The 22,025-nt window shown below is 40.7% G+C and overlaps 2 protein-coding genes across 2 annotated transcripts; one reads left to right on the forward strand and one right to left on the reverse strand.

Annotated features, from left to right (window-relative positions):
- Nucleotides 1-10,757: 10,757 nt before the first annotated feature.
- On the reverse strand, nucleotides 10,758-12,702 carry b3galt9 (beta-1,3-galactosyltransferase 9). Its single transcript, XM_033647280.2, has 2 exons — nucleotides 12,697-12,702; nucleotides 10,758-12,606 (listed from the first exon to the last, which is right to left on the reverse strand). The coding sequence occupies exons 1-2, from the start codon at nucleotides 12,700-12,702 to the stop codon at nucleotides 11,500-11,502; spliced, it is 1,113 nt and encodes a 370-aa protein (XP_033503171.2). The 3' UTR covers nucleotides 10,758-11,499.
- A 1,895-nt stretch (nucleotides 12,703-14,597) lies between these two features.
- psmd5 (proteasome 26S subunit, non-ATPase 5) lies at nucleotides 14,598-21,841 on the forward strand. The gene is made up of 10 exons (XM_033646059.2): nucleotides 14,598-14,804; nucleotides 18,046-18,190; nucleotides 18,277-18,390; nucleotides 18,476-18,604; nucleotides 18,853-18,962; nucleotides 19,125-19,267; nucleotides 19,397-19,588; nucleotides 19,726-19,835; nucleotides 19,922-20,062; nucleotides 20,205-21,841. The coding sequence occupies exons 1-10, from the start codon at nucleotides 14,632-14,634 to the stop codon at nucleotides 20,460-20,462; spliced, it is 1,515 nt and encodes a 504-aa protein (XP_033501950.2). The 5' UTR covers nucleotides 14,598-14,631; the 3' UTR covers nucleotides 20,463-21,841.
- The last annotated feature ends 184 nt before the right edge of the window (nucleotides 21,842-22,025 follow it).

The raw sequence follows: 22,025 nt of genomic DNA on the forward strand, positions 1-22,025 counted from the left end.
AGGAGAGACAAAATAAGAGGGTTAGCAAGATACAATAATCCCAAAACCAGTTCTCTGGCACCTGATCCAACAGACCGACTAATTTGCTACAAGAATAGAGCTCGCATAGCTGGGCATACCAAGTCAGAGCTATCATTACAGAATAGATGCTTCTCTTTCACAATATAAGACAATAGACTGCACAGACATGGTACGCATCCACTGAGAGCTCCTTCAAATAAAAACAAAGCTGAAAAGAATGTCAGTAAAAGAAAATTACAAGCACAAGATAAAGTTCTGGCAGGAAGCACAATAAAAAGTATTATAAGATCCCTCATGATATGATGCAAAGATAAAAGACACCAGTAAAACCCGCTGACCAGCAGAATCTCAGTGCTATGAAACCTCTGCCTGCAGCCCTTGCAGTGGAAAAGCAGCTTACTGCAGTGTGTCTCACGTCTGGCTGGTTGAAAGTCCTCTGTGAAACAAAACTCCATTCAGGTCAGATTAAGATCACATTCTGAAGGAGGACAATGAGACCACTGATCTGGGGCCAGCAGAAATAGAGAAGATTGCTTCACTGACCTTAGTTTGAGATGTACTTTCTGCCAGACGACTGCTGTTGTTAGAAAGCAACCAAAGACAGTGATACAGATACTTAGGGTAAATCTGCAGGCGTTTCTGTTTATACGAGGAAAGGGAGTCTTGTAGATCCAATTACACTGATCGTATCAGTTAAACTGATCGTGAAACACTTTTTCGATTACCTACATATACAGTTAAGTTGGAGAATGGGTGAAACATAAAAATAGTTTATTAGTTCATGGCAATAAAACCCCTACAGCATTTTAGTGGGCTGTTAATGCTTTGCAGGGCACCTGAGGGGAGTAGATAACCATCTCAAGTGACCACAGCTAGGGCGCTCTACTCTACTGACACCTCAGCTATTTAAAGGAATAGTTTGACATTTTTGGGATGGTACTCATTGACTTTCTGGCAGCGAGTACGATGAGAAACATATCTGTAGCCGTTTAGCTTAGCTTAGCTTAGCACAAAGACTGGAAACAGCATGGATCAGTTAGCCATGGTCTGGCCAATGGTTACAAAATCCACCTCCACCCACCACTTCTAAAGCCCACTAATTAACCCATATATCCAAAGACTGTTTAAAAATGATGGACATAGCCACCATGATGTCACCCATTGGTTTGTAAACTCCCATTTTGAAACCTCAAGTTTGGCACTTTGGGTGTCACCATCTTGGATTTTTTGAGCCAGAATAAGAGAGGCTGGTGCTGTGGAGGAGTAGGGGTGGATTTGACTGAGAAGCTGAGGATGCTATCCGCAGACAGCCTGTCACTTAGAGCGACCATACCCCGAATTACATGTAAGTTTAGGCCTTAATAAAATGTAAACAGGTGAACTACCTAAAAATTCACAACCTGTGCATTTGTCATGAGGTGTGAAATTAGCTTTAGGGACCAAAACTGTTTTTCATACCAGGCTTTAAACATGCTTAAATCTGCTGTAAAGTTGGACGTTTTAACCCTGGTGTCTATGGGGACTGACTTGCCTTTGGATCCAGCCTCAAGTGGTCATTCCAGGGAACTGGATTTTTTTTGCATTTATATGTTGACTTCATTTTTCAGCCCTAGTGGTCAAAATTTATTTTCCTAGGATGTTAAGGCGTGACCCACCCTATTCCCCCTCTGAAAGTGGCAAGTACTCATTGCCTTCATTGTTTGGGTTGGTTAGGTTTAGGCATAAGAAATGAGACTGGTAAGGGTTAGGGTAAGAATAACAGGGTCAGCCAGTCAGATGCAGAGTAAGTCATGCCTTCACCATTGTAGGAAAAAGGTTGCTGTTTGGTTTTATCTTGTTTGTTTAAACTGTACAAAAACAAAACTGTAGAAATGACAATTCAACATTTTAAGGGGCAATATGATCTGGAATATGTCTGGACTATGACTATGAGCAGTTGTTGGATAATCAGTGGAAAGTTAATGATTGCAGCCAAAAGAAAGTCCAGAACATCTCCATCCATACAACAGTGACTTGTCATTTTGACACTTTGTTTTTTGTGAAGGTTAAGCAAACAAAACACAATGTATTTATTCGCCCCTGTTTCCAGTCTCTGTGCTAAGCTAAGCTAACAGGCTGCTGGCTCCAGCTTCATATTAGTTTCATAACTGAGAGATATGACAGTGGTATCAATTTCCTCATCGAACCCTATGCTTGAAAAAGAAAAATCATGTTTTATCAAATGTCTAATTTTTGAATTTACCTCCTCGGTTATTTATATAACCTACTCGTCCTTCGGGATCTACAACCAAATATAGTTGTCATGCTGTTTGCCATGCTGAGGGAAGCAACATTGTGCTGACTGGCAGGAAAATAAGAGTGGAGTGAGATGGCAACACTTCACTTAAGGCATCCTCTATGTGAGGTTTCGACCACAAAACAATATTATACAAGAACATGGTTGTAGGATGCATTTAGCTCCTATACTCACATAAAAATAGTAGTAGAAATGTGTGGTGGTGTACTCTATTGGATCTCTAAACCTCAGCCACAGAAATTAGGTTAGGTTTGATACACAGATACGTGCTTAGAGACAGCTATCCTTGGCCCTGTCATGGATTAAGGGCACTGATAGCCCATCAGTTCCTGTGGAGCTGCTGAGGAGGAAGCTGTAATGAGATGTGTTGCATAATGAGGTGGTTTTATTGGGAAACCCAGACTTATAATTACTATTATTACAAGTCAAGCCTCTCTGTAAAATACTTGCACACACGTATACTCTCTCTTGCTCTTTGACTCTTTCCTATCCAGCTCGACGGTGTTGAAGCAGCCGTGTGACTCCTTTATTCTAATAGAAAAGTTTATTAACATTGCAAAAGGATATGTAACATTATAGCATTATATACTCAGGGCAGTTTAAATTGTTATCAGTGTATTTGTCAACAATATTATCTCCTCTTGAAACGTCCGTAACTTATGTATAAATTAATATAATTCATATCATATGTACTATTTATGAGGTATTCATATCTAAATACGACAATAGATTAAGGCCATGAAATATGTCTGAAAGCCCTGGAAGAAATGTAGTAAGTGGACTTTGAGTGAGGATCATTTTGTCAAACAGCTGTGTCTGTGGTCCAGAAAAGCAGAACATGTTTGTATGAGTTTAACCATATTTACAAACTGTTTTAAACCTGCCTGTAAAACTTTTTCATGTAAACAGCAAAAAGCGAAATGATTTCTTAATATTTGGAATCATATAATATCATATCATTGACTATGACATCCATGATATAGTGTTTAATTAATCATTCATTAACTGTTATGGACCAGTTATATCTGCATACAACTACAAAAATGTATGCTATAAACCACTTATCAAGTGCCGATAGAGGGGGTTGAGTAAACTGTTAGAAAAAAATCTCCAAAAAGAGGTTTTAGAAAACAATAAATATATATAATTTAGAAAACAAGCTTACAAAACAAATACGTAGAATAAAATAAAATAAACAAAATAAAAAAAAATACCCGTTTCAGGAAAGAGAGTTTTTTTTACTTCAGCAACAATAAGTACAATGTTGCTGTTGTTGTTGTTTGTATGAGTAATAGTGAAACTTTGGTTCAAAATAAAAATTAGTTATCATTGCTCACATCAAGGATGAGCGTGATTATTGCTGCCCCCCCATAGCCTCACAGCCCCAGAAAGTTTTCCCCTTTTTCCCCCTTATAGGGGGCCCTTCATGGGGATCCAAATAAACTACAGACAAATGTAAAATAATAATCTAAATATACATAGAGTTTGAATATCTTTTCTTATTCTCTACGACCAATAACAGTGTAAAGCTGTCATGAATTTGTATTAAACAAACCTTTTTGAATCTGAATGCTTTTGAAAGGAATACGCAACCAAAAAATTGCTAGAAAGCTGTAAGCAGCTGAAAGAGAACAGGGGAGCATTAAAGTGTTAGCAGATATCTTGATCATCTGGCAGTGAGCGTACGAGACAAAGTAGAGGGGAAGATACCGCATTACCACACCAGAGTCCATCAACAAATACACTACAAGCCTCTAATAACATGTGATCTGATACGCTCTATTACAGAGTGAGTCTCCACCCAGCACTGATCCTGACAGCAATGACTGAGGATCCCTTTAAATAAATCACTCAGTGCCTCTCTACACTGACAGACCCAGCCCATTGGAGCGCAACTGCAGTCAAGGTACCAGAAGCAATTACCAAAAGATTTCATCATTTTCAATGGACTGCCCACAGATGTCCAAACCTGGGCAGTGCTCAGAAGAGAAGCCAGCCACATGAAAAATGAAATGTATGAGAAAGAAGGACTTTGAGGACACCATGTGCTTGGTGGTATTTCTGGAAATTTTGGGAGAGTACAATGACTTGTGGAGTTTTCATTTTGCAATTGCATACATATTGCATGCTGTTTTTGTTGTGTTTGTTTGTTTTATGGTGGATTCTGGTATCTTAGCTATGCTTGTATTATGGCTCTGTGTCTGTTTGTTGGTCCAGACTGAAATATCTCAACAACTGCTGGATGGATTGCCACTACATTTTATTCAGACATGAATTCCAGGGATTTTTTTTTGTCTAGCGCCATCATCAGGACCAAATTAGACCAAATACCTGCACAACTAATGACATCCCCATCAGCCTCAGCTTATGTTTAGCAAGCAGGCTAACATGCTGAAGTAAGATGGTGAACATGATAAACATTGTATCTGTTTAGCATTAGCATGTGTGCATTGTCATTGTGGACATTTTAGCACGCTTGAGTTAGCATTTAGCTCGTGATGCTGTGCCTAAGTGCAGCCTCACTAAGCTACTAGCATGGCTGTAGTCTTGTTCAGACTAAAAATTGATAGTGTTTAAGCAAAAAAAATGCAATGTATGAAATTATAATGAAAAAATAAATATAAATAAAAATAAAAATAAAAAAATTCTCAACTCTTACAACGTTTAGATGATTCCCATAGAGAATGTTAACTTAACGCCATACTATGTTAAATTTTTCAGACAGGGCCTGGTCATACAACAGTATTTGGACAAACTAATCACAATATCCACTACCTCCACTCACATACCTGGACATTGTAAACTATCTTGTTTTCGGACTGAGTGCATACACTTTGGTAATAGAGATAAGAGACCGTGTACTTCAGAAGATGGCGTCAACATCCCACACAGTGTGATGTACCTTCACACTGTCTATGAAGAAGTCTTAATTGGGTCAGGCCTGCTTGGGGAATTTGGACTAATGAACTCAGTGTTTCTAATATCCTGGCTGCAGCCCTGGGAGTTGTGTATATTTTTTGTTCAGTTATATCATGACTTTATATAACCTCAGGGTAAAGACTTAATGTCTTCTGTACAGTCAGAGATTCTGAATAATCTCTCAACAAGATGGCAGGTTTAGCTTATAAATGTTATCTCCACACAAAATAAGAACTTTGTGAACTGTCAACAGAGATGTTTGATACGATACCCTCCTATGACCCCGTCTCCACATATGAGGACATCTCATTTTGGGTTTGCTGCACCTTATACTTCAATTTGCTTAACTTAGACCCATTGTCCTCAATCATGGACATTTTTGTGCCATCTAGTGGTAGTGAAAGCACAATACACTTATCCATGTAAGAACAAGATAGCGGCCATCTCTGCCAAGTAGGTCTACAGCCGATCCCGACACAAAAGTGTACAAGGTACAAAACCTGATCTAATTTGATAGTTGAAACTTACTGATTTATGCTTAAAAATCATTGTAGTTTAATATGGCATGATAATTTGACCAATTTTAGCAATGGTAACAAGCTATGACCCTGTTAATAAGGAGGTACTCGTTTGAGGTCATTGGGTCTTTATTATAATTTTATTGCAGCATTTCACACAGGCTAATTAGGTGTGAACAACTGTTCCTACAGACAAAAAGGGCATACTTGGAGTATGGAGCAAGGAAAATTAATACAGAGTTACAAAACAAACACATCAGAAGGCTTTTAGAGATTACATTTTTGCAGTCTTGCTTTTGCACAGTCATGTTCAGGCATTGACATGAAAAGTTCTGAACCATTTTAGACTTGAACAGTGATACATTAACTTGCAAAACATTGAACAAATGTTGAAGTGTCTGCAGTTTTGTTTTTAAGTAACAATGTTCCGGGGAAACATCGGTTTTACACTTTATTACACACTTGTGACTATTAAGAATAAACCCATTGTCCCTGTATTAGGACATCTTTTTTTTCAAAAGCTATTTGCTGTTCAAAGATAATGTTTAGTTTTTTTATACTTATCAGGTCTGTCTCATCCAAATAGCAGAGAGACATTAAAAATGTGTACCAAACAAAAGCTGGGGTCTTAGAAGGACAATAGTAGTCTACTTTTACTGCACTAGCTGTTCTAGTGTTCATCCTCAGACCTGTTACATAAAGAATTGTACTGAAATATTTTATGTTCACTGTACTTAATTTCATCCAGATGTAGTAGTTTGGAAAACCAAGTCTTTCTGTAAGAACAGCCAAAAGCTATAGAATGTATAATTAAAACACGAGAAGTCCAAAGCAACTGCACTGTTCTAGAGGCACAAACTACTGGCTTGGAAAAGTTACCAAAACCTCAAAGGAAAGATTATGGAGTTTACAAAAAGGGAAAGGAGAAGAAACCACAGATGTCGTCAAAAAAGAGGGTTTATCCTTGAGGTTACTGCTTCTACGTAAATGAGCGTGGGCTGAAGGGCCACATGAACACTGAGCCTCTGATGTGAACATGAAACTCTCAGGAATCTATAAGGATTGCACACTCATGTGTAAAAACGCACACTGTATGTTCTCCTGAATGACACATGTGCACAAACATGCGAAATTTAAATGACAGACAATGAATTCTTTCATCAGTGGGGACATTAACTCCCCCTGACCCTCCCTTTAAATCAGTGGCTGAGGCTGCGGAGCCCAAGACTTGTTTTGTCAGTGTAAACAGTTTAAATAAAACAGTGTTTCTCTGGTTTGATGAGTCCTTCTCTGCAGAGATGGGTGTCTCTGAGGGGAGGCATTCATTGGAGCGCTGCACCACCCACATGCAGTTTACCGACCCCTCGACCTCACATTAACAATCTCTGCCGGCTGTGTTATGAGTGTGTGTGTGTGTGTGTGTGTGTGTGTGTGTGTGTGCCTGCATTGAAGTGTACATGTGGTTTGGGGGGTCTGGTGGCTTTCCCGCTCTGCAGACTCTGTTTCCACTTTCTCCTGGAAAATCCTCCCAGACCTCGGCAGAATTTTTGAGCCAGTAGGTTATGTTAATGACTTTGTATAAAGAATAACTGCACTCACAAATGTTTTGGCAACTTTTTCATTTCCACAGTAGCAGTTTTGGTTTTGTGCTTTTTTTGTAGATGTGGACATAAGGCCACAGGTCAGGTCCTGCCATGGACCTAATCTTAAAGGAATGTTTTTTAACATTTTTGGAAAATACCCTCAACTGCTTTCTTGCCAGACAAGAAGATACCACAGATGGAGCCAAGAGGCAGTTAGCTTAGCATAAAGAAGGGGCAGCAGCCAGACCTTATCAGAGGGAGAACCCTCTGTCATCAGTATTCTATGTCAAACTGATGTTGGCACTAGACATCCTGCAATTAATTTTTTGTCCCCTGACGTCACTACCTAAATTCAAACAAATCATAATGTCTAATGCCAGTGTTTGTAGTAGCCAAACTGTGGAATTACATCCATCATGTGATGTCATTTGGCCCAAAAAGATTTTTTTCCATAGACTTAGCAAAAGAGATGTAAATGTGTGTCTGTAAATCAATGGATTACATTTTTGAGCATCACATCCACTGTGTAATTTCTTGTTTTACTATCAGAGTTTGATGTATTCAGTCTGATGACATTTGGAAAGTTAAGAAGAGACGCACAACTGAAACACTTTATCCCCATTCAAGTTAGCAGAATACTAAACTGAAAGTAGCAGGCTTGACTGATGGAAGTCTGTACTGCACCTGCTTTATAGGCCCAATAATGTGGAAGCAGTGCCGATCATCTGAATATTTTGTATGTTGAACTTTTTGGCTTCATGCACCACCTTGCAACCTTCATAGGAATGAATGGGGCCCACCTCCAACGCTGTATCCAATTCAGGTTTCTTTATACATTCATGGCTGAGCCAGCTTAACTGTTTCCCCCTGCTCCCACATGCTAAGCTAAGCTAAACATCTCCTGCCTGTAGAGTGACACAGAATGAACAAATATAAGAGTGGTGTCACTCTCTGCAAGAAAGCTGCTTCATAGGAAATCATGGCTCAACTGGGATGGTAATGGCTGTAAAATGTCAGCTATCTAAAACGAAAGCATCATGGGGCCAGTTGTTTAGGACTAGACAGACAGAGAGACCAGGTAGAGAGGTGAGAGGCCAGGGATCATGTGGTGCCGAGGCCATGAATGGAAGGTGTTGATGCTAATTTATCCAGATTAATCCCGGAGAGCGATCTTGGTCCACACTGATGGTATGCCAGACAAATTGTTGCTGTGATTGTTCACCAGCCAGAATGATTGTAGACATGCTGAGATGTTATTCTTTGAGCTCTTGGCCTGATGAGGTGAGACAGGCAGCCAGGGAAAGCTTTGCAGACACAATGGAACCTGGCCAAAGTGGAGTAGGGAGTTGCAGTGTGAACCACTGGCAGAAAGACAGAAGAGAAACGGTTTGTAGAACACCCAAACATTTTGTTTGGTTAGCTTGCGGTAGTGGGATAGAGGCCAGACTTTCCTTTTGTGGACTTTAGGGAGAGATGCAGTACAGCAGCATTTAAAGGACATAAAATTGCTGGAAACCAAAATGGAAGTGAGCGGACGAACTTCCTGCAGAAGCAGTTATCACACCTTTCAGTCACGCTAAAATAACACTGATAATTATCATTTCTACTTCTACTTAAAATGCTGAAAACATGTATAATGATTCTGGGAACTGCTCCCTGTGTATTGATTACTGAGATCCCCGTTAATTTTTGTTAACCACTGGATCATCAATATTCGATAGGGGCATGTGTGCAAAGCATTTCTATGACTTTTCCTCACAGGCTGAATCTACACTGAGGTACTCATGTGCAACTCACTTGCACAGGCAGTGTGTTGCTATACCATATATTGGGCACTAGATGTCCTGCTTGGTTCAGACTATTTGGTGAACAGTGTTTTGACCTGGAATAGATGTGTCAAATAATACAATTTCTTGATTGGTCCTAAACTGCCTCTTAGGCCATAAGCAACAAAACTATAAGACTAGAGTAGATTGAAATTTGCACTGAAAACAGGAAATATTGCTCACCCAGCAGATGAAAGATATTAGACCAGATTTTCAGAGTAACTTCATTCTGTGATATTTTATTCACAAACGTATCAAACCCAGGTCACATCCTTATGGTAAACACATAGCTTTATAATAGACAACTTTTATTTAATAACTGATTTGCCAGGGGTAACCTTTTACTAAAGGTGTCTTTTAAAAAGGACCTGTTGTACCACATATCTCTGTCCTTGTTTTAAAGAGTCTCCACACCAAATGTCCACCCACACAGTCAATTATTTTGCCTGATTAGACCTCCTCTCAGGACTGTGTGGGCATGGACAGACTGTGCTTCACTGACATCTCTCTGACTCACCTGCTTGTTTACTGCATGTGTAATAGGGGCAAGACAACACTCTGAGGCCTCTGAGGTCAGAGTAAGAAAAGCACAGATGAAACTAATAACATTAATGGATTCTCTGTTCCATTCAGGTGTTGCACTAATGACAGCGTGACAGTGAAAACAGGTATATTCAACTTAAGTTTCTCTTCACATAGTTATCTCTCTGGTAATGTAGACATTAGATAATGTAATCAACTTGTAAATAAACATAACAAATGATTTTTATTTACTTCGACAATCTGATGCAAAATTCACTCAAAGAAAGAAAGAAAAAGAAAAATGTTTCCTCTATTGCCCTTCCTGCACTATTAGCAGTACAGAGCTGGGCTTCTGGGGCTCCGGCCCTAAATGTTTGCTAAAACGCTCCAAATCTATGCTATCCCCTAAAGCCTGGGTCTTCAACATGGGGTCCACAACACCTAGGGGGTCCTCAGAGTAAATGCAGGGGGGTACCAAATTATTTTTGATAATTTATATCATTAGATAATATTAATCGGCCTATTAATTAAAAAAAAAAAAAATTTACAGTATGTAACAATAATGATAGGCTAACTCCTACCCATGAATCCTTGTGCAATAACGTGAGCTAGCTAATGCTAATCACAGTGCAGCACTTATAACAGCAAAGTGAACTGGTTAGCTAACATTTAATGTAATATACCAGCCAATTAGCTGTGTTATTATTCTAAGTGTATGGACATCCTTGTGAGCCACAGTGGATCGTTTAGTAACTTTTTAAGCAAGAGACTCTGACACACTGTCCTCCTTAGAAACTGCTGGCAAAAGTTCAGAAGGTGACGCTAATGCACCTAGCCATGCTACAACTGCTGCTGATTTAGATGCTACAGGCAAGCGAAAATGAAAGATAACCAAAAAATACTCAGAGAATTATCTTAAGTGTAACTCATTATTATGCAATATATGTAATAGAAAGTCACTGCTCTGTCTCTCTTTGAGCTAAGGGGTCCTTGGCCTCAAAAACATTAAAGACCCCTGCCTTAAAGAAATCGAGTAGCATATTCAGTTCAGAGTATTGAAGACTGCATTTTGTTGGCATTGTTGGGGATTCTGGATTTGCAGTAAGAGCATCCCAGAATATTATTGTGTGGATTTAAATTAACAGATTTTGTGCTTAACACTCTGTGAACTTCAGCGTAAAAAACAGTAATGTTAGACCATTTTTGCCTCTTTTTAGATGGCAGGAGTTGAAAATGAGTCATCTTCAATATTTGTTGTACTAAGGTTTCAGAATGATGAAGGCAGTTGGAGAACAATTACATACAAAAGTTGATGTAGGTCTGTAGGTCTAGGTAGGTTTGCAGTTTTTTAGGCATTCCGTTTTCTCAAACGGTTCAATAAAATAGTACATATAGCTGCTGTAAGTGGGGGAAAAAAAATCTTGTGTGGTCGAGCACTGCCCCTGAGTGCCCCTAGATTTGGGCTGAGCCCCAGATGGTTACAGTTGGCTGGCTTCGCCCCTGCAGAAGTTAAATTTACACTGCGCTTTTATTTATGTAAGTCTGGTAATGTGGATATATAGTACATTGTTCCAGGTTTCCTTTGCTCATAACATCACTGTATATGTTTTTTTTCAGACCTAGAGTGATCTTACAAAGAACTTAACAGAGATTTATCTATCAACAATACTGACAGGCAAAATGCAAACACAGGCACAAGAATTACAAACTTATTTACATACTCTTATTTTCTCTTTCAGCCCCACTTCGTGTCAGTCTCTGTCTCATTTTCACTCACAACCACACACATGAATTAATTACACATGCTCTGTCAATCAACCATGCGACTCAGCTTGGCCTTTGGAGTTAAAGAAGGACAGTTTATCCAGGTACGTCAGGGCCTTGCAGGTCACCAGGCCATAGTAGGTCTGTAACAGTGAGCATCCACCACCCTTTTGTCCCAGGTCTGCCCACACTGTATCTAGTTCATGGCTTTCCATTCCTGCTGAGCTGAACAGGTAGCGGTAACAGCAGGTGTTGTAGCGGATATGTTTCTCTCCTGTGAACCTGGCACTGTGGGTTGGTGCCACACCAGCCCTCTGAGCACAAAGGCCCACAAAAACATCAGCTGGCACAGGTGCACGGACAGCTGCAGAGGCTACATACACTTTTCGGACCACATCCTGGGATAGAACGTAAGCCGTCCCGTCACAGTATTCAGGCAGGTACTTGTCAGGGTAGAGAGCTGGAGGCAGGTAGCCGGGACTGTTGGAGTCCCTGTTAGGGGACTCTCTCTGGATCACCCTACCTAAATAAAGGTCTTCAGGGTGCCTGTGCAGCCCGAGTAGGTAGCCTCCGAGAGCAGGAAGGTTGACAAACACAGAATCCTTGGTCAGCAGAACAAAGCGTGCCAAGGGACAGAAGGCGATCACCCAGCGCAGCGCCAACACTGTCCTTTCTGTTAGACCACGGAGGGACGAGTCAGCCACAGCATGGCCCTGGACCATGTCCCCATGAAGGTCAGACTCCACCATGAGGGCCTTTTGTGCATCAGCAGTCTCAGCTGATCCCAAGAAAAACAGTATCCGCACTGGGAAGCCTTGGGTGAGTGTTTGGTTGCCCCATGTCCTCCTGACTGCATCTCTTTGGGTGACATTAGCTGTGGAGCTGAAGACGATAGTGAGGAGGAAGAGGTCAGAGTTTCTGCAGGCATCAGGGTTAGTGATCGGGTAGGCCTGGGACACGTTCTCCCTGGCGTTGCTCAGGTCTAGTTTCCTTGCTTTCTCTCTCACTTCAACAACCATGCCATCAGTGTAGACCCCAGGCGTGGGCTGCAGGAGGTACTCTTCGACAAAGTCTGCCCCAAACAACAGGGCATGGAAGAGGATGATGTTGAAGAGGAGGAAACACCACTGGTGGGTACGCAGCTTGCACAGATAGCACTGGAGCATGAGACAGAAGACAGAGTATGAATCACCATAAACGTAGCCAACTGAATCATTATACATAAATGCAAATAACCGAGACTGTACCTGCATGACACCTGAGTTAACAGCCTTGTTGTTTCTCTGTGTGTATTAGTTGCCCAGAGGACCTCCCGCTGCAGTCACCTCAACAACAATAGTTGCTGACAGACAGGGTTTCCACTTTCATGAAACTCTAGCAGCATGTAACCCTGCACCCCAACCCCAAGTCACATGCCTAATCAAGAGGAGTGTATTCTGCACCATGCATACAACATTAATGATACAGAAAAGAAACTGTTTGATCATACCACAAGGACAGTGAGGATCCCCTCCAGATATGTTTAAAGTCTGTATCTGCATATGTTTTACTCTGATTTCATTTGAATATTGAATGTGAAAATGCCCCTCTAGTGTCACATGCTGCAAAGGCTACATCAAACATACTGTAAACTTTCCCAGCTGGGGACAGTTTATTGTTTGAATGAAATGAATTGTACAGTTATGTTAAGGTTCAATTGCAAGCTCAAGTTTGGGTTAAAGTTGTGTAGCCCTTTAGTAAAACATAAGACAATTTATGAAGCAATTATGATTACACAAAAAAGACTCATTCTTGTTTTCATTTCTCATAGGCAAAACCAGTTGGACAGTAATATGACTTCTCATTCAGTGAGCTTGCAAAAGGTTCATAACTCACTGCAGAAATTGTAAAGTTTTTCTGCTGGAAAAAAATGGCAACATACAAACAACAAAATGCTTCAGAGTGATGCAGAAGCATGTAACAAGCAGAAGTGTGGCCTTTCTGAATTAATGCAGGATGCTGTAACATTTCTGGAGGCCTGGAATGAAAATGGAATGTGAAAAATGAAAGAGGGAAATCAGGAAGGTAGGAGTGGAAAAATTCCATTTAAAACATGTATTTGACATTGATGTAGGTAAACTGTTTTACTACCCGAAAGAAAATGGACTAATAAAGAGAATTTAGTTTTTTTTTGTTTGGTCCACACTCCAACATAGTACTTGGCGGTAATGCACCTTAACGCTGATTGCCACCCGCCATAAAACCTACAAGTAGAAGAAGAAGACCAGCCATGGCGGCTTCAGCTGAATAAAATTCAGGCTCAAGCTCTGAGGCAGTGTTGTGGAGCAGTAAGAACAACCTCCATCCCAGCCCTGCAAGTTCTAGGGAAAGAGATCCCACTGGACAAAAGGAGAAAACAGTTAATGACCAACTACTGTGGTGGTCTCAAGGGGCACCAGGGCAACACCCCACAAAGATCCAGAGCAGCAAACCATAGGTGAGGGTTGGGACGTACATGGACCAGTAAATAGAAAGCATCGCCTTCCAGCTCAGCTCCCTCTTCACCACGACGGACAAAGTATACATATTGAATTTATGTGGGTTCCAGCACATGCAGGTTTAAAGGGTAATGAGGAGGTGGATAAACTGGCTAAAACAAGTGCTACAAAAAGACACCATAAATATACACATTTCATTAGGTAAATCAGAGATCAAGGCGATAATCTGGAATAAGTCAATGGAAGAATGTCAGGGGAGGTGGAACAATGAAACAAGGGGGAGATTTTTATAGTTTTATCAGTAGTGTAAAGTCAACAGTCAGGAGTATAAGAAAGACAAGGGGGGAGGAGATAATTTGCAACAGGATTAAATTAGGCCATTGCAATGTAAACAGCACACTCAGCAAAACAGGAAAACACTCAACCGGTTTATGTGAACACTGTCACCCAGAGGATGCACCCAGGAAAAACAGCTTATAAAGGAAGAGTTGAGACAGATTGGAGTACATGAAATTAATTATTAAAACTTAAATGAATCTGCTAAGTGGTCTGAGTGTTTTTTGTTTTATTTATTAGACTTACTGGATTATACAATAGAATTTAGTGATCCACACTCCGGAGCAGAAGGTGGCGGTAATGCACCTAACACGCTGGTTGCAACCCGCCATAAAACGTAAGCGAAGAAGAAGGAGGAGAAGTTCAGTCATGGCGGCATCTATTGAGAGTTTGTTGGCAGGACTCTCTGGTATTGATGATCCAATTGAAGAGCTTCAGAGTTTGAAAACAGCTTTATTGGCGATACCCGTCAACGCTTTGAGAGACTCAGTGAGCGGACAGCGCTTCAATGTGATTTTCACCCTGCTGAACTCAAATGACAGGTTGGTTTGACATGATGCATCTTGCTCACAGTTTAGCAAGGTGGTGGGTGTGAACCTTATTTACACAGTTTGTGGTGTAAACTGCTGAGTCAGTCCGCTGTCCGTTGTTATTATCAGTATCGTCAGCAGTTATTTAAACAATATGTGGATTTTCAGGTAGTGTAAGTTAGATAGGTTAGCTAAAAGGCTGCATTTTACCTCTGCTAGTTGTGTTAGCAAGCTAACTGGTTAGCCTACAATGCTAACAACAATATGTAGTGCAGACGTGGACAGTGTCACATTTTCATTGTCGTGTAACTGTAGAAACTGGGTCTAAAATGAAAATTTCAGTACTGACTTTAACGTTTAGGGTGTTTTGAAGATGTCCATAAGGCAAAGATTGATGCTTTTTTTAGGCACAGTCCCCCAAACCCATTTTTGGATGGTACACCTGCAGTCAGACAGCAGGCTCGTTAGAAATGAACTGCCTGGAAAGTGGACGAGATCAGGCTGCATATCTGCATTGGTGCATTATCCTGCTGGGGGGCCACTGCCATTGGGGGGTACTGTAGCCATGAGGGGGGGTACTTGGTCTGCAACAGTGTTTGAGTGGGTGGAACATGTCAGGTGGTATCCACATGATTGCCAGAATCAAAGGTTTCCCAGCTGATCAATGCATTGGAACAAAATAATCAAAGTTATCCACTTCACCTGTCAGTGGTTTTAATGTTTTGGCTGATTGGTGTATATATCCATTTGTTCTGTTACAGCCTGGGTCAAGGGAAGGACAGTGCAGTGGACTAAGCTTGTGATCAGCTTCACTGTCTTTTCAAAGATGGACATTCCTTTTTTCAATGCCAGACTTTTTACAATAATTACTAATACTGTCATTTTTCACATAAGCGTCTGTATCTTGCTGGAGAAAAGCTGAATCCAAACTCTAACGAGCCCTGTCAGCTATAGCTTCTGGACCACAGACACCCTGTTAATGACCACCAAAGATGCATTTTTGTGCCAATACATATTCATCTGCAGGGACAGCAGCATTATTTGGAGTTGTTGCCTTACGATCATTGATGTATGAGGCGATATAGCTGGGTAAGGAGTGCTTGAACTGTTCCAGAACAACCAGGTTGCACAGTTCTTCAAATGAACCGACACTGGATGCAGAACACCAGCGACTGGACTGCATAACCAAATCCCTAGCAAATTCCATGTGTTCTGGGTCTTTGTCATTGAATTTTGGCAGCAGCTTTAAATAACTGGCAACATCAAATCGAGCAGCAGAGGGTGTACTAGCAGCTGAAGACTGATCAGTCAACTCACTGACTGACATTTTACCTTTCTTTATCAAGTTTACATTGCTCTATCTTCAATTTTTCTCAGTTTTTTTTTATTTCATCACTTCCTGCTCTGTTTGTTGTTTCACTCCTTCAGCTTCTAATTCACTCTGCTGTATACATTTTTCATGCTGCATCTGCATCATCAGTAGCTCTTTTTGCTGCTCAAATGTTAAGTTTGTTGTGGAAGACATAGACACACTGGGCAATTCCTTAGGTTTTTCACTCACCAAACCCCCTCTTCCATCAGATTGGCTTTCAGCATGCTTTTCATAGTGTCCTTCAGACGATTTGCCCCTATTTCAATTAGGGATGCAATGATTAGTCGTCTAATCAATGACTAATTGACTGTTACTATAATCGGTGAGTAGTCGACTAATCGGTTTGAGTCATTTTTCATAGAAAAGTACTATAAAAGTACCCCAAAATACTCTTATTGCAGCTTGTTACGTTCAAATATTGGTGGCTTTACACACTCTCCCATGACAGTGAACTAAAACCCTTCGGCGTGAGTACGAAACAAGACATTAGATGACATCATTTTGATGTTTGGGAGAGACAGACCAACATTTTTCACCATTTCAACACATTTTTCGATAACATGATTAGTCGACTAATCGAAGAAATAATCGACAGATTAGTCGACAATGAAAATAATCGTTAGTTGCAGCCCTAATTTCAATGTTATAATGGTCAGCAGTCTTTAACAATTGTTCTTTTGTACACTGTTACAACAATGTTTGTGAAGGCTCCTGAATGAAACACTCCACAATAGACGTAATGATACCCTACCTTAGTTCAGAGTTCACCAACTTTAGATATACATGAGCCTACAAAAAGTGCCTTTACCCAGACCAAACCAATCACAGGTGGCCAACACACTGGAGTCTGTCCTCTCCAAAGTCACTAATATACCTATCTAACTGACTAAGGACACTCATTCCTAGTCTTCGTGCAGTTACAGGTGAGGGGTATTTATTCACTGTAAACCAGCGGGACTGGAAAGCACCTGCTATGCAGCCACTTCCAGAAACCCATGGATGTGATCCGAGCATATAGCTCTACTCACATTCACCACCACATTAAACCCACAAAACTGCAGCAAGCTCTCTAGTAGAACTTATTGCTAAGCCTATCAGACATAGCACCTACTGAACAAACAATCAATCCAATAACCCCAGTGTGTCAACAAAAGGACTAGACCAAAGCTCTCTACAAGTTAACATGTGTGCCACTCTCCAACAATCTTTTATTTTGTACAGATTAACCGAGTAAGTAAACACCATATAACCTATTAAAATGCTTTACAGGTGATTAGCAATGTATATTCATGGATCAACCTAGATTTTGCACAAATTCTTTTTAGTACTTCAATAATTAAAACAATCCAATGTTAATATACAGTAGACTATGTATAGTTTATGATGAATGTATTTAGTCTCTCTGACTACCAAATGTCACCATCAGTCACACAACATGTTTTCTGTAAACCTTCAAATCAGACAAATAACATCTAAATCTCTCTCTAAAAAAAAAAAGAGCCAGGTGTTTCCCATCATGCCCTGGGTCTTGCAGTCAGTGGAGAGCAACTGCAGTGCCTGGCTCCAAAAACTGCAGCCACCTCGATCTTGCAAGATTATCGCTGTCCACTTTTGTATTTCGTCAGAGTAAGTCAGGATGATGTTGGACACAAATCTAACTGGCATGGACTGTGCAGCAATCAGCGGTGATTCAGTCTGTCCAGGTCTGGCTCACCTATAACGAGTCTAATGTTGGCTGCTACAGTGTTTAGTCCTATTGTGAAAGAGCTGAAAATAACTGTGGCATTTAAACAACACAGTCGTATAACATTTTATACATTTTACAGACCAAAAGATTAATTAGAGTTGCAGCCATGTTACTAATGTGAGCTGTGTTCACAGGGAGCAGGTTGAGCTGTGTGTGGACATCCTTGAACACATCTTAATGGCCCTCAGCCCTGTATCCCTGGCTCAGAACTACAGAGTGGAGCTGCAGGGGGGTCTGACTCATCCTAATGAAGCGGTTAAGATCCTGGCTTTGACACAGGTAGGCTGCTCGCACACAGCACGCCCACACACAGACGCACAATTGCCTTGAAACCACTGACCTTGTTTTATGTTTTTCTCTGTCAGATTGGCAGAATGGTGGAGCACCCCGACGCTACCACTGAAATCCTCAACAACCACGACATTCTTGAGGCGGTGATCCGCTGCATCGGAGAAGAGAAGTTGGCCGTGGCAAAGCAGGTGATGACTGAAGCACTGGAATATCCTGTGTGAGAGATAATGAATCACAGTTGGTGCTGTTGCAGTAATTGTTGTGTTTTTTTAGGCCATCCAGTCCTTGTCTAAACTGAGTCACTCCAAGCCTGGGTTAGACAAATTGTTCCACACTGACCTGCTGACTGTTATGAAGGATGTGATGGCCAAAAGTGACACTATCAGATACAGAATATATGAGGTACATTCACTGTGTGCTACTTTGGGTTACTTTGTTGCTGATAATGCAAAAGTGGCAACTGTTTTTTTGTATGTTTGACATAGGATTCTTTTTAATGCACATTTGTTTTTGATGGAATCAGTGGAAAACATGACTCATCATAAGAAATCATGCCAGAGTGAGGGCAGATATATCAGTTTGTAATGCATTTTCATATACGCACATAAAACTAATTTTGATACCTAATAAAGTCTTCTTGCTTCTTGCAGCTGGTGGTGGAAATCTCGTCTGTGTCTCCCATTTCCCTCGGTTACTGTGCCAACAGCAGCTTAATTTCTCAGCTGCTCGGAGAACTGACAGGAGATGATATACTGATCAGGTAAAAACATAAGTCATATACATACAGAGTCAACAAGTGAGAAATTATGTGAAAAATAAAATGTAAGAGTTGCTGTATTGTAATGCAAGTTTGCCTGACTGCTTGTGTTTTTAGTTTTGTATAATGCTGTGAATTTGCATTTGTTGTTGTCTTTTTCTCCAGAGCCACAGCCATTGAGATGGTGACCACTCTAGCCCACAGTCAGCATGGCCGGCAGTATTTGGCCCAGCAGGGTATAATGGACAAGATCTCCAACATGATCAGGGGAGCGGAGACTGACCCTCTCTCCTCCCTCTACATTCCCGGTGAGTCTCTAGAAAACTGCTCTAAGAAAACACAGAAGTATTACGTTTAGGTGGCGTATTCCTTTATTTAATACAACAGTTCAATGCTGCATTATTCAGTCCTTTACAGTGTGATTATTACTCCTGTAGGTTTGGTGAAGTTCTTTGGAAACCTGGCCATTATGGACAGCCCACAGCAGGTTTGTGAAACCTATCCGATCTTCCAGAACAAGGTGTTTGAGATGGCTTTGGACCCTGACCCTGCGATGATCGGCGTGGCTCTGGACACCCTGGGGTTAGTCGGATTGACTGTGGAGGGAAAGCAGGTCTTTGAGAAAACAGGTTAGCTTGTTCTGTGTTTTATTTGATAAAAGCCAAAGGTGCTAAGGGAGCCACGGCTCCTCTGAGAATGTTAATGTCTCTTGTAATTATTGCTGATGTTTTTGGATCTTTGTGACTGATTCTCTGTGTGTCTTCAGGAGAAAAGTTCAAGGCTGTGTTGACAAGAATGAGCCAGCTTGCCAGCTCTGGAGCTACAGAGCTCAGAGTGCGCAGTTTGGACGCCATATCCCAGCTTCTCACTCTACAGGTATGTGTGTGCACACATTAGGAATATGCATTGTCATTGTCTTTTTAATGAATGTCAGCTCATGAATCTGTAACGTTTTATTGCAGCCAGAGCAGCAGACAGAAGACCTCTTGGCCCTGACAGAGTCCTGGTTCCACCTTTTGTCTAAGCAGCCCATGGACATGATCAGCAACATCAGCACTCAGCCGTTCCCAGAGCTGCACTGTGGGGCTCTGCGGATATTCTCTGTGAGTGCTCAGCTGTGTCTAACTTCCATCAAACCCTCTCTGTGTTACTGACCTTGTGATAACCTGTAAAAGAGATCAGCATCACCCCAGTAGTGTTTGTATCTTCATCACTGGATATCTGTGTGTGTGGTATTTTTTCCAGGCCATTGCCTCTCAGCCGTGGGGTCAGAAGTTAATGATCAACACACCCAGTTTCATGGAGTTCATTCTGGATCGTTCAACGGGTCAGACGAAGGAGGTCAAAGATGCAAAGTTTGAACTGGTGGGGACACTTGTGTGTTCATCCACAGCAGCAGAGATACTGGGCAGCCAGCATTACATCCGTCTGAAGACGTATCTCAGAGAGGGACCTTACTATGTGTCAGCTGTGTCCATAGTCAGCACAGAGGGAGCTGAGTGAATCAAATAAACTCCGATACACTTGATGAGTTTCTGGTTAATGCTTAAGTAATGGGTAAGTGCCTGAATAATCTAACTGTGGGTTAACATACTCTGCTGTAATAAACTCATTCTCTGATGAACACACAAACGGATTTAACAAATCGGTACATGGTGCTCAGTTGATTTAAACTTCCTGAATCTTTCAACATAAATTGGCTGGTAAAGGATGGTTTAAGTATTTTGCTTCTGTCCGACTCCCTTTTGAGTAGCTTTATAAACATATGGCTTATTCATTTGGGCAGACTTTGTTTTTGGTCATATTAAGTCACTACAGCTATAAATATACATACAGTAGGGTGGCAAGTAAAGTATCGAAATATAAGAGTAAAGACACAAAATCCATGTACCTTAAAGGGGCACTCCATTGGTTTATACATCAAGTTCAGTTTATTTATTTATTTATTTATTAGAGATAAGGATTACTACTCAGCCTGTGAAAAATTTTCTAATGTCATCTGGGCTATCTCAGTTTCAGCCAAAAGGCGATCTCTGGGGCTAAAAAAATGAAGCCATCAGGAAAGTGCCAAAAACTGCAGTTCCTCTTGAGGCTGGCTCCAAAAGGGAGTCAATCTTGATAGACCCCTATTATAACATGCCCAACTCAACAGCAAAAATAAACATCTTTACAGCTTGGTACAATAAACAGCTTTGATCTCTATAGCTGATTTCCCCCTCCATGACAACTGCACAGGGGGTGAATTCTTAAATAACGCATCCATTTACTTAATGTTAAAAGATTCAGGAAGTTTTAATCACCCCTCGCTCCTCCAAATATGGTCATTTCTGGCTCCAAAAAATGATCTGAAAGCCTGTGTTACAAACTGGTTGTTTGGAGTTTGACAGACTTGGTTCTAATGGAAGATGCTGTTGAGTTGCATTATGGGAAATGAAGGATCCAGTGTGTTTGAAGTTTAGTCCATGTTAAGGACTAGAAATCAGCTGCTTTGATTTTCTCATGTGTTTTTTTTTTTTTGCACTAAAGCATCATAATGCTATAACTGCACATGCAGAGCCACCATTATAAGATAATAGATCACATTATCTCCACATCATATGACAAGAAGTCAGGACGATCCCCATGATATGTTAACACATGTTTAGCCACTGAGTCTTTGCCGGCTACTTAAGCAATAATTAGAGAGGCTTAAAAGATTTAAAAATATGCAGTCAAATGTTGACTTATGCACTAAAATACACATCATTTGCAAAATCTTTCAAATCTCATTAATCACAAACCCAAATCTCTCAGACATTGATTAAAGTTTTCCATTTCAAAAATGTTTATGTTTGCTAAATGGGCTTTGTTTTTTGTAATAAAGAAGATTCATTCTGACAACAGATTTTTGCTTGTTTCATACTGTGCACAAGAGGCACTAGATTAAATCAACTTTATGTTATGATGTGGGAGATTAAATACAGAAATCTATTTTTGAGCACCACTAAAACTCTATTCTCACCAGTGTCAGATAACTTAAATATCTTGTGACAATATTTAATTAAACCTGAGTGGTTATTTTGAAGC

Source organism: Epinephelus lanceolatus, chromosome 19 (genome assembly GCF_041903045.1).
Source record: "Epinephelus lanceolatus isolate andai-2023 chromosome 19, ASM4190304v1, whole genome shotgun sequence".
Classification (NCBI taxonomy): Eukaryota; Metazoa; Chordata; class Actinopteri; order Perciformes; family Serranidae; genus Epinephelus; species Epinephelus lanceolatus.

Excerpts from the sequence above, each read along its gene's own strand:
- psmd5 (XM_033646059.2), top strand. The coding sequence starts at position 14,632 with ATGGCGGCATCTATTGAGAGTTTGTTGGCAGGACTCTCTGGTATTGAT. Across the intron at positions 18,605-18,852 it reads TCAGATACAGAATATATGAG|CTGGTGGTGGAAATCTCGTC; the intron begins GTACATTCACTG and ends TGCTTCTTGCAG. Across the intron at positions 18,963-19,124 it reads GGAGATGATATACTGATCAG|AGCCACAGCCATTGAGATGG; the intron begins GTAAAAACATAA and ends CTTTTTCTCCAG.